Consider the following 21,358-nt stretch of genomic DNA (forward strand, 5'->3'; position numbering starts at 1 on the left):
ACTCTATCTAGTGAGCGAAAGTTAACAAGATTGTATTTTTTTTTGGTCAAATGGAAATTAAGTTAGACTAATAATAAGGGTCTTGTTAACTTTTCGTATAGTTCTTTAAAATATCACGCGCTTCGCGCTTTCAATTTTCATTCTCACGAATTTTAATAGTATGAGATGTAATTCGAAGACGCTTTCATACTTGCACGCGTACTCGCATTATATGACCTAGTAGAGTGTTAACTTCCGAACCTAATACGCGTTAGATAATATGCAAATGTCATACAAGTTGGAATTTAAATAAATATCACACAAATATTACTAATATATTTTTACAAATAATTTTTATTTTTTTATAAATATCAATGCACATTTTATATTATTATCTTCGATTTCGTCCTTAGGTCCGTCTGGGGCTAGCATTTTTGGTAAAAATAATACCCGACGAAAGCGACATTTAATCAATCCAAATCGCCCGAGAATTTAATGCACCACTGACTGGACGTTACCCCCGAATATCCACCACATTTGAATAACCAGTTCGATTCCGCTTATCACCCTATCACCGCCCGTATCAATAACCACTCCGACGTATCACTGATAAGTCAGTGGGATAAAAAGGATAGATAGACCCCTGCCAAACGCATCGAAGATAGCGAGACTCAGTCCCACCCCATTCCCATTTCTCTCTCTCCTCTTTTACCTTCTCTCTCATTCCCGCAGCCTTTCCTATCATCCCTCTAACCAGAAACCCTAGAATTCCCCCAGCTCTCCTCCGCCTGCCTCTCTCTTCTCCCTCGATCCGTTAATTCTCCGAGCTTCCGCTTTCGTTTTTCGTGTTTTTTTTGTTCTCTGGAAGTGTTTTCGGTGCTTTCGTGTGATTTTGTTCTGTTTTTGGTCCTCGATTTGAGATTTGAGCAGAGTTGAGGGGGGGAAGGTAAGAAATGTCCTCCCTGAGCAGAGAATTGGTGTTCCTCATACTCCAGTTCCTGGAGGAGGAGAAATTTAAGGAGTCTGTGCACAGGTGATTATTTCTCTCTCATGTATATTCAATTATTTGTTCATGCATGTGTATGTTGATTATGTTTATGTATGTTGTTCTGTTTTGAGCTTAATTGTGAATCTCACTTGGTAAATAGCCCTGAGATTAGTCGTGGTGCTCATGGTGAGCGTAAGCTGGCCGGACACCTTGTTATACAAACAAATAGCTCATGTAAAAGGAAATGTTGAGTTTAAGTTGATTAACGCTAATTACCCAAAAAAAAAGTTGATTAACGCTTTATTTAGAGTTCATTAAGGCAAAGGAAAGATGAAAATTTTGCAAATATGATATCTGCTCTGTTAATTACTTGCATGAGGTTTGGTGCGGTGGAGTTTATGTTTATTTTGTGTGTATTTTTTTGGGTGTCCTTCGATTTTTAATGAGTACTCTTAGCCTTAGGTTCATCGGATAAAACAAAAAAAAGAAGATAAGATAAGATCCGTAGTTGATAATTTATGAACAATGAATATACAGGATTTTCAGGGTTTATGCTCTGTTTAGGATTTGCTTGGGGAAAAAAAATGAAGGAAATAAGAAAATAATAGATTAATTAAACCAATTTCGTTAATAACGTTGCATGAGTCTCATAGTTCTGGGGTTCATAATTTCTGATGTTTGGAAGAAAATTGTCGATTTTTTTTTGTTGCGGAAAAAGAGACCAAAAGAAGAAAAATGAGGGTTAGGGTTTTCAGTTTTTTTGTGGTTGTTTTTTTGTTTCCATAACGGAAACTTTCTGTTTGTAAATGAATAGCTGCAGTTGGGCTTGTTGAGTTTAGAAACAAGTCACTATGTGATGGAAATTTGAATATTTGTCTTGTGGGACCTTTGATGGAAAGATATGACTTCGTTTAAAACGATGAAGTCATAGTTTTAGAGAGATTTCTACGTCGTCTTTAGCTGCGAGAAAGATTATTTTCATTGACAATTGGTTGTGGGTTCTGTAGGCTTGAACAAGAGTCAGGGTTTTTCTTTAATATGAAATACTTTGAGGAGAAAGTACAAGCTGGTGAATGGGACGAAGTTGAGAAGTACCTTTCCGGGTTTACTAAGGTTGATGATAACAGATACTCCATGAAGATATTCTTTGAAATCAGGAAGCAGAAGTATCTTGAAGCTCTTGATCGGTATCATGTTCTATCTGTTATGGAGTGTAACTTATTTTTAATATTGTTTTTGTCGCTCATGTTTGATTGTCTGTTTGTTCTTGATTGAAATTATTAGCCAAGACAAGGCAAAGGCCGTGGAGATATTAGTGAATGATTTGAAGGTGTTCTCGACATTCAATGAAGAATTATATAAGGAAATCACTCAGCTTTTAACACTTACCAATTTCAGGTAAATGATTTTGTCGTTACGTGGTAGGCGCATCAAAAGGTTGAAAGTTGTGAAGTCATTTTCTCGTATCATTCTGTTTTTTTTATTTTATTTACGTGAAGATGTGAGAAACCAAAATAAAGTGGGATTTTGACTCTTCATACGGTAATTAATGAGGAAATGGCCAAGCAAAAATCCTGCTTTACTAATTCTTATAATTGAATGATTTGCTTGGGATAAATTCGTTATTTTGCATTTAATCTTTTACTCATCTTTCATAGCATTAAGTTTGGAAGTTAATTCATGCTCCTTGTATGTCAGGGAAAATGAGCAGCTATCCAAATATGGTGACACCAAAACAGCTCGTAGCATAATGTTGATAGAGCTTAAAAAACTTATAGAGGCAAATCCCCTATTCCGCGAAAAGCTTGTTTTCCCTACTTTGAAGTCATCAAGATTGCGGACTCTGATCAATCAAAGGTAAAAAGGATGAGTGACCAAATTATGATATGTAAGAGCCTATTTATCGTGCTTTGTATCAGTCGATACTTCAGTTATCCATAGTCATTTCATTTTTATTCCCTTCCTTCTGTTTTTCCCCTCCCTGTGAGAAAAAAACTATTTAATGCTTCATTATAACATCCTTCTTCCTGTTGGCTGGCTACCCTATTGAGCTAACTGTTTCTTTTTGAAAAAGAGCTAACGTTTCTATGTCACCAATTACCGCTTTACTTTTTGAATTTGTTTTTTCTTTGGAAAAGGCCATACGCTGGATTAAATTACTGGTATAAGTATTTTCTAAAATGGGGGGTTGATGTTTTCCACATTTGCGATTTATGATAAATCTTTCATTGTAGTTGTGGTTTTTTTTTTTAATTTTTTTATGCCAAGTCATTCCCAGGACTTGATGTGGGAACTTATGAATGCTTGCAACGAGGAAATTCTCTGAATTTCTCAACTTTCAGTTTGCTCGTCATTGTTAAATGCAATGCCGGAGGAATGTATAGGGTATTACCTGTATATATTCGACCTCTGATATGTGGTTCTGTTGTATATCCAGTCTGAACTGGCAGCATCAACTGTGTAAGAATCCAAGGCCAAACCCAGACATAAAGACTTTATTCACAGACCATACCTGCACTCCTCCAAATGGGGCTCTTGCACCTACTCCTGTCACTCTTCCGGCTGCTGCAGTTGCAAAGCCTACTGCTTATACACCGCTTGGAGCTCATGGTGTATGGGAACCATTTATCTAACTAGTTTAATTTATTCTCCTCTCCCCCTTCTTTCTCTCCGTATTAGTTACAACTCACATACACATCTTTAGTGTTACTGATGGCTGATGAACATCTTTTTTCCATTTGTTGTGTGTAGCCCTTTCCACCTGCTGCAGCAACTGCTAATGCTAATGCATTGGCTGGTTGGATGGCAAATGCTGCTGCTTCTTCATCTGTTCAAGCAGCTGTTGTTACTGCATCCTCCTTACCTGTTCCACCAAATCAAGGTCAGAACTTCACTTTAACTGGAGCTGGGCTCTAAACAGTTGCTTTATTTTGGTCAATTTAACCTTCCTTGAAAAACGAGGCTTCTTTCTGGAACTTTGCTTATATAAACTTCCCCAGTAGAAATCTTAACATTTGCAATGTGTGGCTTTTAATTGTCGAGGACAATATTTTGTTACTTAACCCGTTCCGCTGAGGGAAATTTTGAATTAAAGGTGGTGTGTTGTGAGAGAATGACCTGTCTCGTAAAGCGGAAAATAAGTACTTAAAAAATGAACGAACGGGTTCTTTAAATGTCTTTCTGAGTTTTTCTTTCCTATTATGGTGTTATGATTTGTTGATATCAACGCTATCTTTCCAATGGCAAAATAGTAACGAGAAGCTTATGATTTCTTGCAAATTATTGGCATATATTAGATGCTATGCTTGTAGACAGATCCTTCCATATTTGATCCTTTTGAGTTGTCTGCTTTTGCTCATATATGTTTCTTAGTGAGTACACAGTTGAGGTAATTAACCTATTGTTTTCCGCAGTGTCAATTTTGAAACGTCCAATAACACCACCAGCCACTCTGGGCATGGTTGATTACCAGAGCACTGATCATGAACAATTGATGAAACGTTTGCGGCCAGCTCAATCCGTTGAAGAGGTAATCTTGAAGAGTTGCTATCTTCTTTTTTTCCTGGATGACTATGATGTGTATTGTTGTTGTGGAATTCCTCTCTTTAAGATAACTCATTAGTGTTGGTGCATCTCTCTCTCCTCAGGTGACGTACCCGACGCTTCGTCAACATACCAGTTGGTCCCTAGATGACTTGCCGAGAACAGTAGCTTGTACCATGCATCAAGGATCTGCTGTCACTAGCATGGATTTTCATCCTTCTCATCACACAATGCTTCTTGGTAGGATCATCTCTGCTTCAATTATTTCTCCTTGTCAACTATGACTGTCACAGTTGAGCTCCTTCTAAGCAAATATTCAACTTACTTTTTGACCTTCTCTCTTTTCAACAGTTGGTTCTGCTAGTGGTGAAATATCACTTTGGGAAGTTGGGATGCGAGAGAAATTGGTTACAAAACCATTCAAAATATGGGACATGGCCACTTGTTCATTGCAGTTTCAGGTTCTCATCCCTGGTGTTTTTTACCCTCCCAATTTAGACCTTTTATTTTAGGGAAAAATACTACCCCTTATTTTCTTAACTTTCTAATGGTTATATGTTCATATGAGATGTTTATGTTTACTTCTTTCTGACTTGGTAACATTCATTGCATTAACCTGTTTATTAATTAGCTACGACCTAATATCTAATATTTATAGTCCCATTCGTGGGGACTCTAACAATGAATGGTGCAAACAGGCTTCCATTGGCAAAGACGCACCACCAGCTGTTACCCGTGTTACATGGAGCTCAGAGGGAAACTATATGGGTACGTGTATTTCATCATTTGCTAGCTTTCCAAAAGGAGTACGTGAGATTTCTTATTGTTCTTCATACTGCAGGGGCTGCCTTTACGAAGCATTTGGTCCATTTGTATGCCTACAATGGTCCAAATGATATACACCAGTTCAGAGAGGTGAGTTGGGTGATTTCTGCCTGCATGTCCAATAAGTAAAAATGGTAACAATCTCAACTGGTAATGGACTTTCATCCTTATGTGTTTACAGATTGACGCTCATACTGGTCAAGTGAATGACTTGGCTTTTGCTCATCCAAACAAACATTTGTGTGTAGTAACTTGTGGAGATGATAAGATGATAAAGGTGCAAGAGTGATTTTGTGGTTATTTTTTGTTTTGTTTGTTTGGTTACTTCTTTCACTGAAGAAAAGCATTTGAAACAGGTTTGGGATTTAGCTGGGCGAAGGCTATTTAACTTTGAAGGGCATGAAGCACCTGTGTACTCTATATGTCCGCATCAGAAAGAGAATATTCAGGTATCAAAGACTAAGGGAAATGCTTTGTTTGTTTGCAATCTGTTTACCTGGTAATCAATTTTGGAGAACTCGTCGTGTAATCTTCTTTATAACATGTCCCTAGTGGTTGCCAGTTGATATTCTGCTGGTACAATATTTGGACTTGTTAAGCTGACTGATCATCTTTATTTTACCATGTATTTTCACTATTTTCGGTTTTCATCAACAGTGATGCCACCGCCTGTTTGGTTGATTCTATTTTGGAATGAAATTGCAGAAGATGCAAACAAATATTGGTTACTAGTTTTCCTTTTGTGACTTGATTCAGTTGATTGTGAAGTGGGATTATTTTTTGGGAAGATACAATGAAGTTGTATGAATAACATTGCATGCTCTATAGGCCTTTCGGTTGCAGGCATGGGGAAAACCAACTGAATGGAGGTATGGGAATGTGCTAACATAATACCCTGAAAAAAGGTCGTGAAGCTAATTCTTTGAACTACCTTTTATTAGATACAGCTTTTTCTTAGTAACCGGTTGATGTGAATTTGAATAGAGGTCACCACCGGAGCCAAGAAAATAGGAATCAATGGGAGAATGGAAAACTGCTGAGATAAGTTGACCACTTACCCTGTTACCCTGGCTCAACAGGGATCGCATCATGAAAACTCCCATACAGGATGAACATGCCAATTCCAGGAACTTACCAGCGATGCATGTAACAATAACTGAAGAAATGTTAGTTAAGAACTAAGCCTACTTTCATTAATTGACTAGACATTATCTTTTCATTTAACAATTGAATAGTTGCACCAACGCAGAATTTCTACTACCTATGCCAGTGCTGCCAAACTGTCTAACTTCTGATTTGGAATGTAAATTCTCCTTAAAGCTGCTAAAATAAGCTACTCTACGAAGACCATAATAGTTATATTATAACTCTACGGCTAGCACTATGCGGCATTTACTGCTAAAGTGCCACCATTACTTGTGCTAAGGCCACTTTAAGACATCATTACTGCATTAGTGCATTTGGTTCCAGCGCCACCAGCGAGAACTGAAGAAAATGACACTGGTCAATTCCTTGGCCACTGTAATTGATTTAGTGCTGATACAACTTAGCACTCTAAATCACTGCTGCTGTATTACCAGTGCATCATTATGAATTTATGACTTATCCCTAAGTACTGCCATTATGTCACTAACGTTACATCATCAACTGTTTGTACCGCAGTCATCTTCATATATCTCTATCAGAATTGGGAGAGGTTTACTTCCAATCTGCAGTTTGCTTTTATCAAGATTCAAAATAGTAGTGCTCTCAACCACCATCTTGCCTTCTAACTGGTGGAATCAATGGGACTTTTTTGCTGGTTAACTTTTTTGGCAGTTCGTTATCTTGTGGGGAACATGTCTTGGTGATGCGATGCTTTCTACTTGTACATTTGCAGTTTATATTCTCCACTGCTATTGATGGGAAAATTAAGGCCTGGCTGTATGACAATATGGGATCTAGAGTTGACTATGATGCTCCTGGGCACTGGTGTACGACTATGCTTTATAGTGCTGACGGCAGTAGGTAAGGAATATGAAACATGATACATTTAGTTGTTGCTGCATTTAGTCAATTGATTGTTTTTATGAATCCGACCTTTTATTTCATTTTTTCTATTGTTTTTGGTGAAGTATGGCTGGTCGAATGAGGTCCTTTTACTTATTCTTTCAGTCTATTCATTCCTCATCTTTCATTTCAGATTATTCTCTTGTGGGACAAGTAAGGATGGGGACTCTTTTCTGGTTGAATGGAATGAAAGTGAAGGAGCAATAAAGAGGACATACTCTGGGTTCAGAAAGAAATCAGGTGGTGTTGTGCAGTTTGACACAACTCAAAACCACTTTTTGGCTGTCGGTGAAGATAGCCAGATAAAGTTTTGGGATATGGACACTATCAACGTCCTGACCAGCACGGATGCAGAGGGTGGGCTTCCGGTCAGTCATTAGTTTATGTGTGTTACTTGAAGTTGTTAAGGGGAACATTATTTTAGTTTGGCTCTTACATTATCGCATTTTCCACATTAGAGTCTTCCTCGCTTGAGATTCAACAAGGAAGGGAATCTTCTTGCTGTTACTACAGCAGATAATGGAATAAAGATACTTGCTACAGCTGCCGGTTTTAGATCGTTGAGATCCGTTGAATCCTCGTCCTTCGAAGCACTAAGATCACCCATAGAACCTGCTGCAATTAAGGTCCCATCAATACTTTTGTATCTTTTGATCATCTTTGGTAATGTATTTGGATCATGGAATCTAAGAGACTTTTGTGTTCATTGATCAGGTTTCTGGCTCTTCTTCTGTGGCGAATCTCAGTCCAGTCAATCCTAAAGTGGAAAGAAGCTCTCCGGTCAGGCCTTCGCCTGTTCATGTATGTCAGCTATTCCTTCTCGCATTCTCCATCACATTTGTTTCTTTTGGAAAGACAAGGCAGCCAGAAACACTAATAACACGTAGGGGTTTACGTGTTGCAACTTCGAACACATGTCCTCGAACATGGCACCCTTGCATTCGAAAACAGGAAGTTTAGCGGTCGAAAGCAATCCCACTTTTTCTCTATTTAATTTTATGAATCCGACTCTTGGAGGTAAAAATCTAGTACCAATGAACTGAAATAGAGAGAGGGAAAGTTTTGGTGATAAAATGTACAGATGTACTTTTGTAATGCAGAAACAAGGGACCGCATTTTCCTTGGAAGAAATAAATTTTCAAATTGTTTTGGTACTCAATTCAGTGAATTTTCATACGCAATCAAGACCACAAAAATACGTGGCAGGGTACACATATACGTTGTCTGTTTGGGCTCGAGAAGTAATGTGGATTATTCTAGAGTCCCAGTTGATTTGCATTTGTGGAGTTTTGAAGTACCTTAAGTCCTATTATTGTGATTTTTACAAGCCTATTCCTACCATACTGTATATTACAACATGAGGCGTACGAGGCTCATATTCCCCTTCCCCGATCCACGTACTAGGTGATAACGAACATATATAGGAGGTTCCCAGGTGGAAACTGATGTGATGTTTTCCTGTCTTCCTCCAGAATGGAGTTGATCCTATGGCTAGAAGCATGGAAAAGCCGAGAACTTTGGATGATGTTACTGATAAAGCCAAACCCTGGCAATTGGCCGAAATTGTCGATCCTACTCAGTGCCGGCTGGTTGCTATGCCAGACAGCACAGATGGAGCCCACAAGGTGCGTCTCACAAGTTCTACTTCACGTGTGTGGTGGCAAAGTTCACCTATTGAATGATAATTGACTCACACAAGTGTATCCAGGTTGCTCGACTACTCTATACGAATTCTGGTGTTGGTGTCTTAGCACTTGGCTGTAATGGTATTCAGAAGCTGTGGAAGTGGGGTCGCAGTGAAAACAATCCAAGTGGGAAGGTAATATCAAGTCTGGTGTAGTTTCACTTCCATCTTTACCCATATCATTTCTTTTATTTGTGGATATTTTTTGAGATGAGACTTCTGAATTCCCCAAGTTTGGTTTTAAAGGCCACTGCCAATGTTGTTCCACAGCAGTGGCAACCAACCAGTGGTCTTGTTATGACAAATGATGTGACAGGTGTCAACCTCGAGGAAGCTGTGCCCTGCATAGCACTCTCAAAGAATGACTCTTATGTAATGTCTGCTTGTGGTGGAAAGGTTTCATTATTCAACATGATGACATTCAAGGTATGCCTGCAAATCCATATATGGCCCATTAAGTAAATACTGCTGTTATGAAGGATTAAAGATGAGATTGTCTTGGGAATGTAGGTAATGACTACGTTTATGCCACCTCCCCCAGCTTCAACATTCCTGGCATTTCATCCTCAAGACAATAACATCATAGCCATTGGAATGGAAGATTCCACCATCCACATATACAATGTTAGGGTGGATGAGGTAACTTATTTCTATCATCATCTGAGTCCAAGCAGATATATTTAATGCTCATGTTATGGAACCTGTGATACACCTTGCCTTCTATAGGTAAAATCCAAACTGAAAGGTCACCAAAAGCGCATAACTGGCTTAGCTTTTTCCACCAATCTTAACATATTGGTTTCATCAGGAGCTGATGCTCAGGTACTTGGCACCTTTGAGTTTCTCTAATCTCCCTTTTTGGTACTTTTTATTTGATTGATTTGTGATAAGATTCTTTCTTTGTTTGTGGGACAGAAATTTCTGTGAACATTTACTTTTAGTTTTGAATTTTTGGTTCACAATTACATCATTCAACTACCATTGCTTGGAAGAACAGAGCCTTTTCTGTCATTATGTTGCTTTGGCTAATCAAGAGTTTGCTTTAAAGAAAAAAGATTTGAACTTAACTCACCACATGGATACACCCATGATGTGAATCCTCCTTTCGCATCTTTGGTTTTCCTCTTTCCAGGTTATTAGGTGTAGGATTGCCTGTGTGGTGAGACTTGTTAAAATATGTGTATAGGCCCTGCTTGAAGCCTGTTTGGCAACTTGGCAGACATCTCTCAGTTGTGGTGAGAACGAATGGGTAAACATGTGCAGTGCATGGTAGCCATTCGCCAGCCTTCTTCGGCTCAAGACGAGGGTTATTTATTGACAAAGGGGAGTGAATGGAAAGGCTTTGCAAATTGAGTTGAATATAAGATTGGTTGCTAAGCAACTGCCACCCTTCCTATTATGTTGAGATCTCTTCATCTGTTATAAGCCATCCATTAATTGATCCCTCGTCGGACCACTGTGCATAGGAAGAAGATTTGTCTGGTTGTTTCATTATCCAAAACTTCCCCTCTTTTTTTTGTCTCGTGTCTCCCCAACTGTCTTTATGTCTCACTTCTTTTTCCCTGTTGCCCAAACTCTCACTACTATCCTGCAGTTCCACTTTTTCCTTTTTGTGTTTTTTCCCCCTTTTATGTACTAATGGATAGAAATTGTTTGCAGCTCTGTATTTGGAGCATAGATACATGGGAGAAGAGAAAATCAGTTCCAATACAACTGCCAGCTGGCAAGGCTCCTAATGGCGACACAAGAGTGCAGTTCCACTCTGATCAAATTCGTTTGTTGGTATCCCATGAAACACAGTTAGCAATATATGATGCCTCCAAGATGGATCGTATTCGTCAGGTAGAAATCACACCTCATGTTTTACTATTGAGATTGCACAAACATAACTGTATATTTAATGATGCGTATTTTCCTTGCAGTGGGTTCCACAAGATGTCCTTCCTGCGCCTATTTCCTATGCAGCATACTCCTGCAACAGTCAACTAGTTTATACTTCCTTTTGTGATGGAAATATTGGAGTGTTTGATGCAGATAGCTTGAGGCTTAGATGCCGTATTGCCCCATCCGTATACTTGACCCCAGCATTGTTAAGTGGGTAAGTGCATCATCAAGGCCCTCTCCGGAACTTTTAACGTTTGTAAAATTATATATGGAGCCAGCAGAGGATTTATTCATTTCTGCTTTCCTCATTTTTCATGGGTGGGGGCCATGGACACCCAAAACCAAGTAAACAACGTTAGCTGCCCCAGTTTTCATATTTGTTTTGATTTTCGTTTTTAATTTTGCTGCTACATAATAATTATCTTTCATTTTTGCCAGAGATATTCACCGGCAATCCGTACCCGAAAATTTACTTCTAAAATTCAGGACATGATGCATTCTTTCTTTCACATCCCACTTCAAAGAAATTTCTTCCAGCTTCACTTATCTATCATACCCTAGTTGCCCTTTCTCCGGAAAGGATTTGGAGAAGTGGATTAAAGATCACAATGATGTCCATATTGTTGATATTTGATATGCCCTCTCTGTTTCTCTTTCTATCTCTCTTGATTGTTTATATTGGGCATGCTCCTCGAACAGCATACATCTGAGACCAACCTATCTCCACTAATTCTTGGTTTTTTTTTCTTCTGAAAGTAGCAATCTTTGAGACGTGTACTGAACCCTCCCTTGCAATATGTTGCAGAAGCCAAGCTGTGTATCCCCTTGTCGTTGCAGCACATCCGCAGGAGCCCAACCAGTTTGCCGTTGGGTTGACAGATGGGTCTGTTAAAGTTATGGAACCCCCAGAATCAGAGGGCAAGTGGGGCGTATCTCCACCTGTTGATAATGGGATGCTAAATGGTAGGACAGCGTCGTCTTCCAACACAAGCAACCACACACCTGATCAGGTTCAAAGATGAAATTTGTTGTATTCTAAATAAACATTCTCTCCTCCCGTGTGTATTTAACCATTGTAGTTTTAGTTTAAATCCTCTGCGTCCCTTTACCATAGTTTTTATGACATGGACTTGGAGTTTTAGAAAGACTAACTGTTGTGTAAGCTTTATTTAGGACCATTGAAATTAATTTGTTCTCTTTCACCACCCTGTTCTTCAATTTAGTTTGTATGTATTGATTCTTTTTTACTTCTGATATGTATGAACATTGGTCTTGTTTTGTTCCTCTTGGTATGAAATGTGCAGGTCCAAATGAGTAGTTGAAATTTGATTTAGATTCTGTATCAAAAGTTCACTGATTTTGAAGTCTACAAATGACTAATCGTTGTTAATAACCGTTTTTCTTGTTGAATATATGTATTTACTATTCGTGTTCTCGGCGATCATTAGTTAAAAGATCTCGGTATGAATCTTGGTTGTTTTATCTACCTTTATTTTATTTTTTTTGTTGTTGCCATTTTATTCAGGAGGACAAATGGATGTCGCGTTATTTGTCCTCTCGAAACTTTGTTGGAGCTTTATAGTCCGACCCAGTGCCCCACTTAGATTTTTTTTGGGATTTTTTGGGCTTTTGTCCTTATTCACAATTTGTTGAGGGGGGTTTTTTTTTTTTTTGATCCTTACAATTTGTTGAGGTTGATTGCATAATGTTGTATGCAAGAAGCCATTACAATACTCAACAGAAGGAAAATAAGTCTCCACAGAGCGAAAGCAACTTTTCGTTGGAGAAATAGTTGAATTCCTCCTGCCTCTGTAATTTTGGGGATTTTGTTTTAGAACTGCTAATTTATTTTGCTAAGCGAAATTCTTTTGAGGGAAAAAAAAAGAAGAAGAGTTATTATGCAGATAAAAAACTGGCAATTTGGCCCCTTCCTGACATGAGACTACTTTAACAACGTGAGTGATGTTTTACAAGTCGGACATCGTTCACTAAATTAAAACATATACTACTACTACTACATAATGCCCTTTTTATCACTTAAAGCACAAATCTAAGGTGTATAATTTTTAAGATTACAAATAGGGTAATGATTTTGTACACTCCGTTTTTTATAAATGCACTTCAAAATTTGTCTTCTGTCTTATAAATACACATAAAGTTGAATTGGCATGGCGCAACTAATGAAAGTTGAACGTTGTCTATAATCGTTAGAGGAATGCAACTATTTTACATACAATTGTATTCAAATATGTGCACTAACTACATGCTCTTCCCAGTTAGAGCTACAAACGAATCGAATAGCTCACTAGGGCTTGGCGCGACTTGTTTAGTAATCGAGTTGGGCTCGAACTCGAGTTTTAAGCTTGTTTATTAATGAGCCGAGTTTAACACTCCAAAATTCGGCTCGGCTCGAAAAAAAGCTTGGCTCAGTTGTATAGACTTGAATCGTTTAGAGGCATATTTAGTAAATAAATTGAGTTCAGCTCGTTAAGGGCTCAGCTCGATTATAGGTTGATCCAAGCTCGAGTTCAAATTTTTGGCTCGTTTAGTAAACGAGTCGAGTTCAAGCACACAAAAAACTCAACTCGGCTCGTTTGCACTACTACTTGAGGTGAACTCGTGGGACGTTTCACAGATGTGACTTATGGGTGGTGAAAATTTTAACTTCTGTTTGGAACCTAGGGAAAGGAAAGGAAAAGAAAAGAAAAGAAAAGGGAATGAAAATGAGGGAAAAATGGAAGGGAAAATTTACTATTCACTGCACTTGAAATTCTTATTTTCTTGACCCTTTCCCTTCAAACCAAACAATGGAAAGATTTTTTTTTAAATTTTCGTTTCTTTTCCTTTCCTTTCCACATGTTCCAAACTCAGCCTTAAGAGCAAAAGAGGGAAGTAAAAGGTAAAATCCCAGCGAAGACAACCAAGTTTGCCCGACCCGTTTAGGAATTGGTTATATACAGTTTACTTCCAAGCTTCGACTACAATCGGGCTTCGCCCCATCTCTTCTCGAGGGTTAGGGTTTACTCTCTCTCTCTCTCTCTCTCTCTATCTCTCACAGCAACGATGGCGAACCGTACGGACCCCGCAGCCAAGAGCATAAGGGGAACGAATCCTCAAAACCTAGTGGAGAAGATTCTCAGGTCCAAGATATACCAGAACACCTACTGGAAGGAGCAGTGCTTCGGCCTCACGGCGGAGACGTTGGTCGACAAGGCCATGGAGCTCGACCACCTCGGCGGCACCTTCGGCGGCAACCGCAAGCCCACCCCATTCATGTGCCTTGTCATGAAGATGCTCCAGATCCAGCCCGAGAAGGACATCGTCGTCGAATTCATTAAGAACGAGGATTACAAGTCAGTTCACTCGACTATCGAACAAATTCAATTTCGTTTGAATCCGATGATGATGATAAGCTGTTTTTGTGTGTGTGTGTGTGTGTGTGTAGTTCTTTTCGAAAGTATTATGGTTGATGTCTGGAAGTAATTGCTTTGTTGCGTGTATCAGAGCAGGGGCGTCCCAAAAATACACGGTGTGTTAAGGTCTGAAAAGCTCTATGAAAAAAATTAACTCTTAACCGTAGTTTTAAATAGCGGTAGCCGACTGTGTGGCGGTAGTGGAAGTATCGGAGGGAATGGAGTGTAGCAATCGTGAACTTTTTGATATCATTTTTGGCGGGCAAAAAATCGGATATTGGATACGAAACGATCGGTAGCTGGAACTGGCTGATATGGGTGTGAATTTTTGGTAGCTCTGGTATAGCTGGGCGTAGCGGTAAACGGAGTTCTGAAAAACGCTGGTTTGTAAATCTATGCTCAACGATAAATTATAAGCTAAAGGAAAATGTATATAGAGATTCTACTGTTTCACAAGAAATATAGATTACAAGTCGGTATACGGCGCTAGTATTTAATTCTTTTGTTTGCAATGTTAATGATATGATGATGTTATTTGATTTCTTTTCTTGTCGATTGGGGAGTGTTGAAGGAACTAGGATTTCAAAAGTATGTTCTTGAAAACTGGACATACTTTTTTTGTTGTTGTTACGTGTATCAGATAATATGGTGCTTCTGGCTTCATATGTGTGCGCAGTGGCAGAGCTAGAGTTTCTCTTGGGCTCTGTTCACTTGTCAAGAAATTTGAAGTATTGTCCTTTATGCGTTCATTTTGATATAAGAGATATAAGCAAGACTTGAAAAGTAGTAGTTATATAGAAATAAGATTCCTGCAAAATTGAAATTGTGTTTTTTGCAATACAAGTTTTGAGAAGAAGTTAATGCTAGTGGGAAAGTTTGAGGTGTGGGTTCCACAACTTTTCTACCAACTGAACGCATTGAAAATAAAGAAAAATGAAACATTCTCTACTTTCCTTTCCCTTCCATGTTATTGAATGGAGCCATGGGTGGGTTCTGGACAGAATAAGTTCTGGGTTCTCTAGAATTTGACATCGATTTTATGAAACAAGTGAAAGTGTACTGCTTAGCGTTAAACTTAATGCAGTAAAATTCTGGGTTCTTTCTTTAAAGATTTGTAAAATTGATTTTTTTGATAGACTTATAATGTGATTTTTCAGAATTGATCCCCATCACCTGATTTCTTGTTACTTTTCAAAGAGTTGTAGACCTTTGGTGGGTTCAATGCATTAGTGTGCCTGGATGTATAGCATGAGTTGACTATTTCTCCCAACTTCCGTTGGCATTATCTTTTTGTAGTTGTGATTTGTCAATGTCGTTTATAATAGCTGTACTATGTACTATGTGGATGAAAGAACTTTTTTTTTTTTTTTTGGCGGAATAAGCCTCAAGTTTGACTTACCATTTGTTGCGAACAGGTATGTACGGGTACTTGGAGCATTTTATTTACGCCTTACAGGGATGGATATTGATGTGTACCGATACTTGGAACCGTTGTACAATGACTATCGGAAATTGAGGCGCAAATCAGCTGATGGGCGTGAGTATTCAACTTTCTTTAGTCATCTCTAGAATCTCCCCCAATCTTGAATCTGTTCTTTGATATTTCTGGCATGATAATAATGTGTGTTGTGATGGTCTTCTGTATTTTATAGAGTTCTCTTTGACACATGTGGATGAGGTTATCGATGAGCTCCTGACAAAAGATTATTCATGTGATATTGCTATGCCGCGTATAAAGAAAAGGTACTGTGTTGATCCTCTTTCTGTTTTTAGCTACAGTGTTATAGTTCAAGTTTCTCATTTATGATTGCCATCATGAGTTATGTAGTTGTTCTTATGAGAAAGAAAAAGAAGCTAGGTAATTCAATTACCTTGGTTTGGCTTGCGCATCTAAAAATGTTGTAATTCCATTTTTGAGTTCTAATAGACAGTGAAACACATACTAGGATGATATGTGTCACGTTGGATGCATAATGTACATATCATCTTGATGAGGCGTGGTGAAGTGAAACTTCAACCTTCGCTCTAGGTCTGTAAAGAGCTTTGCACTAGAATTACTTTATTATTTTATCAACCGGCGAAGCTTTCTCTAAGGTTGCCTCATTCACCTCTAGTTTCTCTTCTTATTTTTGGGTTTAAATAGCTTTTGTTTAGAAGGTGAAAGTTTCTTTCGAATAGACCGCTTTATTTTTTGGCATACAATATGGTTAAAGGTCTTCGTACAGTATCGTGTTAGTGCTTAGAGATGTATTCTTTCGAAGTTATGAGAGGGCATCATTGTTATCAACTTCTTACGGTGCCCTCTTTCAGAGATGTATTCTTTCGAAGTTATGAGAGGGCGTCATTGTTGTTATCAACTTCTTACGGTGCCCTCTTTTGTTTTTGCAGAGGAATGAATTTCCTCTTTTGATAACCCAATTAAGCTTACTGTTTATGGAAAGTTCCCATTATTCCCTACAACAATGATGAGTCCTAGTACCATTCTCATGATGCTTCTGAGACACCCTCCTTCAACCTCCTCCCGAGGACAACTGTCTGGAAGGATCGGCACACACAGTGTCATGATATAGAGCAGTACCAACAGGGAAGCAACAAATATATGAGCCCCACATGTTAACTTACTTCCTACCCTAACTCTAAAAGACTCACTACTGTTACAAACATGAACCCCTCATCCACTGACAAGGGGCCTTCCTTGCCATGGTTTCAATGATATTACCACCACCCCTTTCTTAAATTTCCTGAAAAACAGACCCAGTTGGCTGATGAATCGACCTAGGCTAACACTCTCATTCACGTTACGAGGACCATCCTCCAGCTTCTACTGCCAACCAACAGGAGTCAATTGGTCAAAGAACAGTGTCAACTCATGAAACCAATCTTGGTGCACTACTTTAGTGGCTTTTACCCTCTTCTTAAGGACAGAATATTAAATCTATTCTAATATATAAAGGGGGAGGAACTTTTTGTGTATCCTGTTTTTGAAGCCGTGTCACAAAAGTGATTCCACTTTTGTCCTAATCAAAACCCAAGTTTTACATCCGATTTTACTGGAACATTATTAACCTTAGGGCGAAACAGTAAAATCACTAAAACTCAAACCCCCCCCCCCCCCCAAAAAAAAAAAAAAAAAAAACCCTACCAGCCACACTCCCACTCCCCAAATATTTTCACTTGCACTTTCACATGCACACACGGAGGGTGTGCCCCAGCCGCTGGTGGGAATAAAGCCTCACTCAAACCAATGACCTCCATTGATGCCAATATTTTGCACCTTCTATCAACTCATGGGTGAACCGGAGAAACACAGTTCTCTAGTGGACTGTGGGCTAGCCAAATAACGGTGGAGGGGAAAAATTAGAGAGGTCTCAAAGAAACACTTTCCTCATCCCTTGAAAACTTTAAGAAACCCAACCACCACAAATCCTGATAAAGCCACCTGCAAACCCTAGGATACCCATTGAAGCTCATAACTGAAACACCCAACCGGACGATCCCAGAACCTCTTTCCACCAGTAAAAATTTGGGTTTTCATCTCCTCAGACATCTTCCTCTTTATCTCGGATGAGTTTGCTTGAAGAACACCAACCCTGGAAGGAGCATAACTTTTGTATGAAGCGCTGTATGCCCTTCACTTGAGACATAGAGAACCAAAGACCTGTTAGGAAAATAGCAGGGGAATGGATTTTCCATATTGAATATCAAGCGAGTAGCACAAAAATACTCAACAGAACTCCCAGTATTATTAGGACTCGTTGGCGTTGCATGTCATTTTTGCTTGCTATAATTTTATGATTGTGATCTAGCGCCTGTGATTTATTCTCTTTGGCAAGAGTGCATCGGTGATCTGTCCAAGGATGTGGTAGTTGGCGTGGGGGTGGATTTTGGGTTTAGGTTGCAATTCCTTTAAGACTTGAGTGCCAATAGCTGATTAGCATTTGAATATTAGTCATTAAAGTGGATCTACAAAACTCAAGGAACTAGGTTTCTTTTGCAAATGCATTCATATGTTTGGAATAGACCAGGGAGTCTAATGTTTGTCCTCGACTCCTCGTTTCCTGCAAGGACAGAGCTTGGGGATCTGCTCTGGTCCAAGCTTGGCCTGTTAGAGATTTCTGTCCTTTTTTAGACTGGCAAGCTGGGTCCAAGCAGAAATTGTTTTCTTGTTGGCATTCCAATCATTTTCATTTCACATACAAGTGGTTACTATTTAGCATTTCATTTCACAACTATTTTAATCTGATCTTTCTTTACTTAGCAATGTTGTACTTGATACTCTATACATGCAGATGGACTCTTGAATCCATTGGTTCACTGGACCCTAGAAAAAGTGCTTTGGAAGATGATTTTGAGGAGGAGGAAGAAAAAGAAGAGGAAGAGGAACACAATGCTGAATTAGAAAATGGAACTCATGAAAAGGTCCTCCTACTTCTCTTTTATGAGGTTTTTTGATACTCAGTCTACCCAAAAGGTTTCATTTTTGGGTGTTCTCTTTTGTGAGGTGTTGGAATTATTTTTTGTTGATATAACAGGATTACTACCGCGGGCGAAGTCCCACAAGGGAAAGAGATAGGGACCGTAAACGTGACAGTCACAGATATAGGTAAAAGCATGCTATTCCCTTATTTTCTGTTCTCGCGGTTATGAGTTTAATCCTTTATTGCTCTTTCCTTTTCTCCTTGGTCACTAGTATTATTTCTTATCTTACTGATTCGAGAGTATATGTCCATGATTCTTTCCTAACATTCTTGGTCTCTAAGAAATGGAGATTTGGTTTTCACAATGGTCTTTTTCCCCTCGTCTTTTTGGTTTTCCATGGCTAGTGTGTCGCTTCTTTGCTTTCTCTTCATCACATTGTCATGTTGCATCATTACCTGAATTTCTTGTTTATTGTTTGCTTTTGTAAGAGACTATCTTACCTGTTGCATGAAAGAGACACAAATATGTGGATTTTCATCCTACTCAAAGGTCATACGTGTGTTGAAAATACAGCGGTAATTGTTGATGTAAGGAGAAGGGGTAATTGATTTCATCCCCCCTCCTTCCTTTTGCGTTTCTATTATAGGTTTTGGGGAAGCTGTTTTCTGGGAACTCTACATACACTGCCACATACACACACTCGCACGCACTTATTTTCGATAACATGCTGCTGTCATGGCTTTCAAAGACCTCAGTGGCTTGAAACAGCTTCCTATATTGATTCTTTTATGGTCCTGCCAGGTTTCTCTGCATTGGCAGTGTGCAGCGAGAAGTATGATGGATCAAACATTCAAATTTAGTTCACTGTTATTTTGAGGAGGTCTAGGAACGTAACGACATGCACAACATCTTGAAAAACATGCCTCTACGGCATTGTCTCATTGAATTGTTAGTTCGAATCTAGTAATCCATCTGGTTGCCAATGAATCAGTGCCACATAGGCATGTTGTGGAAAATGGTGCTCATGTTGATGTGTTCACACTCTTTCTCCTGTTGTTTGAGTTAGAATTTATTTTCCTCTTACATGTGATTCGGAAGGATGTGTCCTCTGGTTAAAGAACCCATGAAAGTAGGAAAGTGGTTTTTATTCCGTATGACTTATATTTTCTCTACTCCTTGTCTTTTTACTGCCCTTTTCCTTCTCCATAGCGGTTTTTTTTTTACCCCCTTTCATTGTCAGATTATAATAACTTCTCCATATTGTGGCTCAATGTGAATAAATATCTTGTAACCATTATAAGGATGACGAGTTTTGTATATGGAATTCTATCCAATAGTATTCATGAAACTAAAAAAATCATGAATTTGTTCATTGGAATAGCGGTATTATGAATTTGATTTCTAACCTTGGCATTTTTATGACTAAATTTTTCCCAGGGATCGCGACTATGAGAGGGACCGTGATTATGACAGGGAACGCGGAAGAGGACGGGACAGAGATAGGGAGAGAGACAGGGATAGGGATAGGGATAGGGACAGGGACAGGGACAGGGACGGCCATCGCCTTAGAGATGAAAAGGACCATGGCCGTGAGAGAGAGAAAATAAGGGAGTGGGAAGGTAGGGAACGGGATAGGCGAGACAGGGATCGTGGCAGGCGGAGGAGCCATTCGAGGAGCCGAAGTTGGAGTAGAGACCGCAAGGATCGTGACGGAGAGCATCGCAAGAGGCATGCCCGTAGCAGTGCCAGCCCTAAAAGACACGAGAATGGGACGGAGAATGGACCGAGGAAGAAGAAAGAGAAGAAGGAGAAGAAGGACGACGGGACTGACCACCCGGATCCTGAGATTGCCGAGGCAAACAGAATTCGGGCATCCCTAGGGATGAAACCATTGAGGCCATGACCAGTGGGTGTTTGTATTTTATGTTTAATTCGATGTATTGTCAGAAAGAGGTAATTATGCTACTCAGCTATTGCTAGTTGCTTTGTGCTGATCGGTAATAAGTCTCTGGTGGATCTCTTCGACTTAAACATTTGTTTCAACAGTATAAAGTGGAGTACCTGGTTTTCCTTGCATACATGTACATGTCCTGAGGATGAGATGATTTTGTAGCCGTGTTTTTGGTAGCAGTGTTCTGATGGTGCAACTGTATGGTCTCTTGATAAATATGCTGCGGATTACGTTGGAATTTTCTGATTTTTGACGTTTGTTTGGTTCTAGGGTTTGGTTGAGAAAAGAGGAGGAAACGGGAAAGAACAACTACTGGGAGAAGCTTGAATTTCCGTTAAAGGAATGCATTTCCTTCATATTGCCGTTAGTATCATGAATTCTGTTTTTTCCCTCTCAGCTAAATACTGGCTGATAGGTAAGGTATTGTTAAATCGTGTATAATTCTACAACTACACACACACACAAATGCACATCGCACCAAGTGATTGTGTGCGCACTTGTGTTTGCGAGTTTGTGGTTGTAGCAATTTTGTTATTCGAATGTGCAATTTTTTGTTAAGTGTGTTTATGTCATGATTATTTATTGGTAAACGATTATTAGAAAAATATTCAAAATATCCTTCT

The 21,358-nt window shown here is 39.1% G+C and overlaps 2 protein-coding genes across 3 annotated transcripts; both read left to right on the forward strand.

The window, feature by feature from the left end:
• The first annotated feature begins 638 nt into the window (after nucleotides 1-638).
• On the forward strand, nucleotides 639-12,157 carry LOC131307453 (topless-related protein 3). 2 transcript variants are annotated; one of them, XM_058333952.1, is made up of 25 exons: nucleotides 639-1,012; nucleotides 1,975-2,154; nucleotides 2,252-2,365; nucleotides 2,666-2,824; nucleotides 3,405-3,579; nucleotides 3,719-3,848; nucleotides 4,381-4,496; nucleotides 4,615-4,750; nucleotides 4,862-4,971; nucleotides 5,209-5,278; nucleotides 5,352-5,425; nucleotides 5,517-5,612; nucleotides 5,692-5,784; nucleotides 7,215-7,342; nucleotides 7,518-7,752; nucleotides 7,843-8,010; nucleotides 8,099-8,185; nucleotides 8,857-9,009; nucleotides 9,093-9,203; nucleotides 9,315-9,494; nucleotides 9,579-9,707; nucleotides 9,795-9,890; nucleotides 10,728-10,910; nucleotides 10,991-11,166; nucleotides 11,758-12,157. In XM_058333952.1, exons 1-25 carry the CDS (start codon nucleotides 933-935, stop codon nucleotides 11,972-11,974), a joined length of 3,396 nt encoding a protein of 1,131 aa, XP_058189935.1. In that variant the 5' UTR covers nucleotides 639-932; the 3' UTR covers nucleotides 11,975-12,157. The 2 variants fall into 2 exon arrangements, with proteins under 2 accessions (XP_058189935.1, XP_058189934.1); XM_058333951.1 differs by having other exon boundaries at nucleotides 3,719-3,847; nucleotides 4,377-4,496.
• A 1,749-nt stretch (nucleotides 12,158-13,906) lies between these two features.
• Nucleotides 13,907-20,862, forward strand: LOC131307577 (pre-mRNA-splicing factor 38). Its single transcript, XM_058334170.1, has 6 exons — nucleotides 13,907-14,305; nucleotides 15,781-15,902; nucleotides 16,018-16,108; nucleotides 18,655-18,784; nucleotides 18,898-18,968; nucleotides 20,222-20,862. The coding sequence occupies exons 1-6, from the start codon at nucleotides 14,016-14,018 to the stop codon at nucleotides 20,685-20,687; spliced, it is 1,170 nt and encodes a 389-aa protein (XP_058190153.1). The 5' UTR covers nucleotides 13,907-14,015; the 3' UTR covers nucleotides 20,688-20,862.
• The last annotated feature ends 496 nt before the right edge of the window (nucleotides 20,863-21,358 follow it).

This window comes from Rhododendron vialii, chromosome 11a (assembly GCF_030253575.1).
Source record: "Rhododendron vialii isolate Sample 1 chromosome 11a, ASM3025357v1".
NCBI classification, from domain to species: domain Eukaryota; kingdom Viridiplantae; phylum Streptophyta; class Magnoliopsida; order Ericales; family Ericaceae; genus Rhododendron; species Rhododendron vialii.

Coding starts and splice junctions, on each gene's coding strand:
- LOC131307453 (XM_058333951.1), top strand. CDS start 933: ATGTCCTCCCTGAGCAGAGAATTGGTGTTCCTCATACTCCAGTTCCTG. Junction 8,011..8,098: donor TAGAACCTGCTGCAATTAAG/GTCCCATCAATA, acceptor TTCATTGATCAG/GTTTCTGGCTCTTCTTCTGT. Junction 9,708..9,794: donor ACAATGTTAGGGTGGATGAG/GTAACTTATTTC, acceptor TGCCTTCTATAG/GTAAAATCCAAACTGAAAGG.
- LOC131307577 (XM_058334170.1), top strand. CDS start 14,016: ATGGCGAACCGTACGGACCCCGCAGCCAAGAGCATAAGGGGAACGAAT. Junction 16,109..18,654: donor ATGCCGCGTATAAAGAAAAG/GTACTGTGTTGA, acceptor CTATACATGCAG/ATGGACTCTTGAATCCATTG. Junction 18,785..18,897: donor AAAATGGAACTCATGAAAAG/GTCCTCCTACTT, acceptor TTGATATAACAG/GATTACTACCGCGGGCGAAG.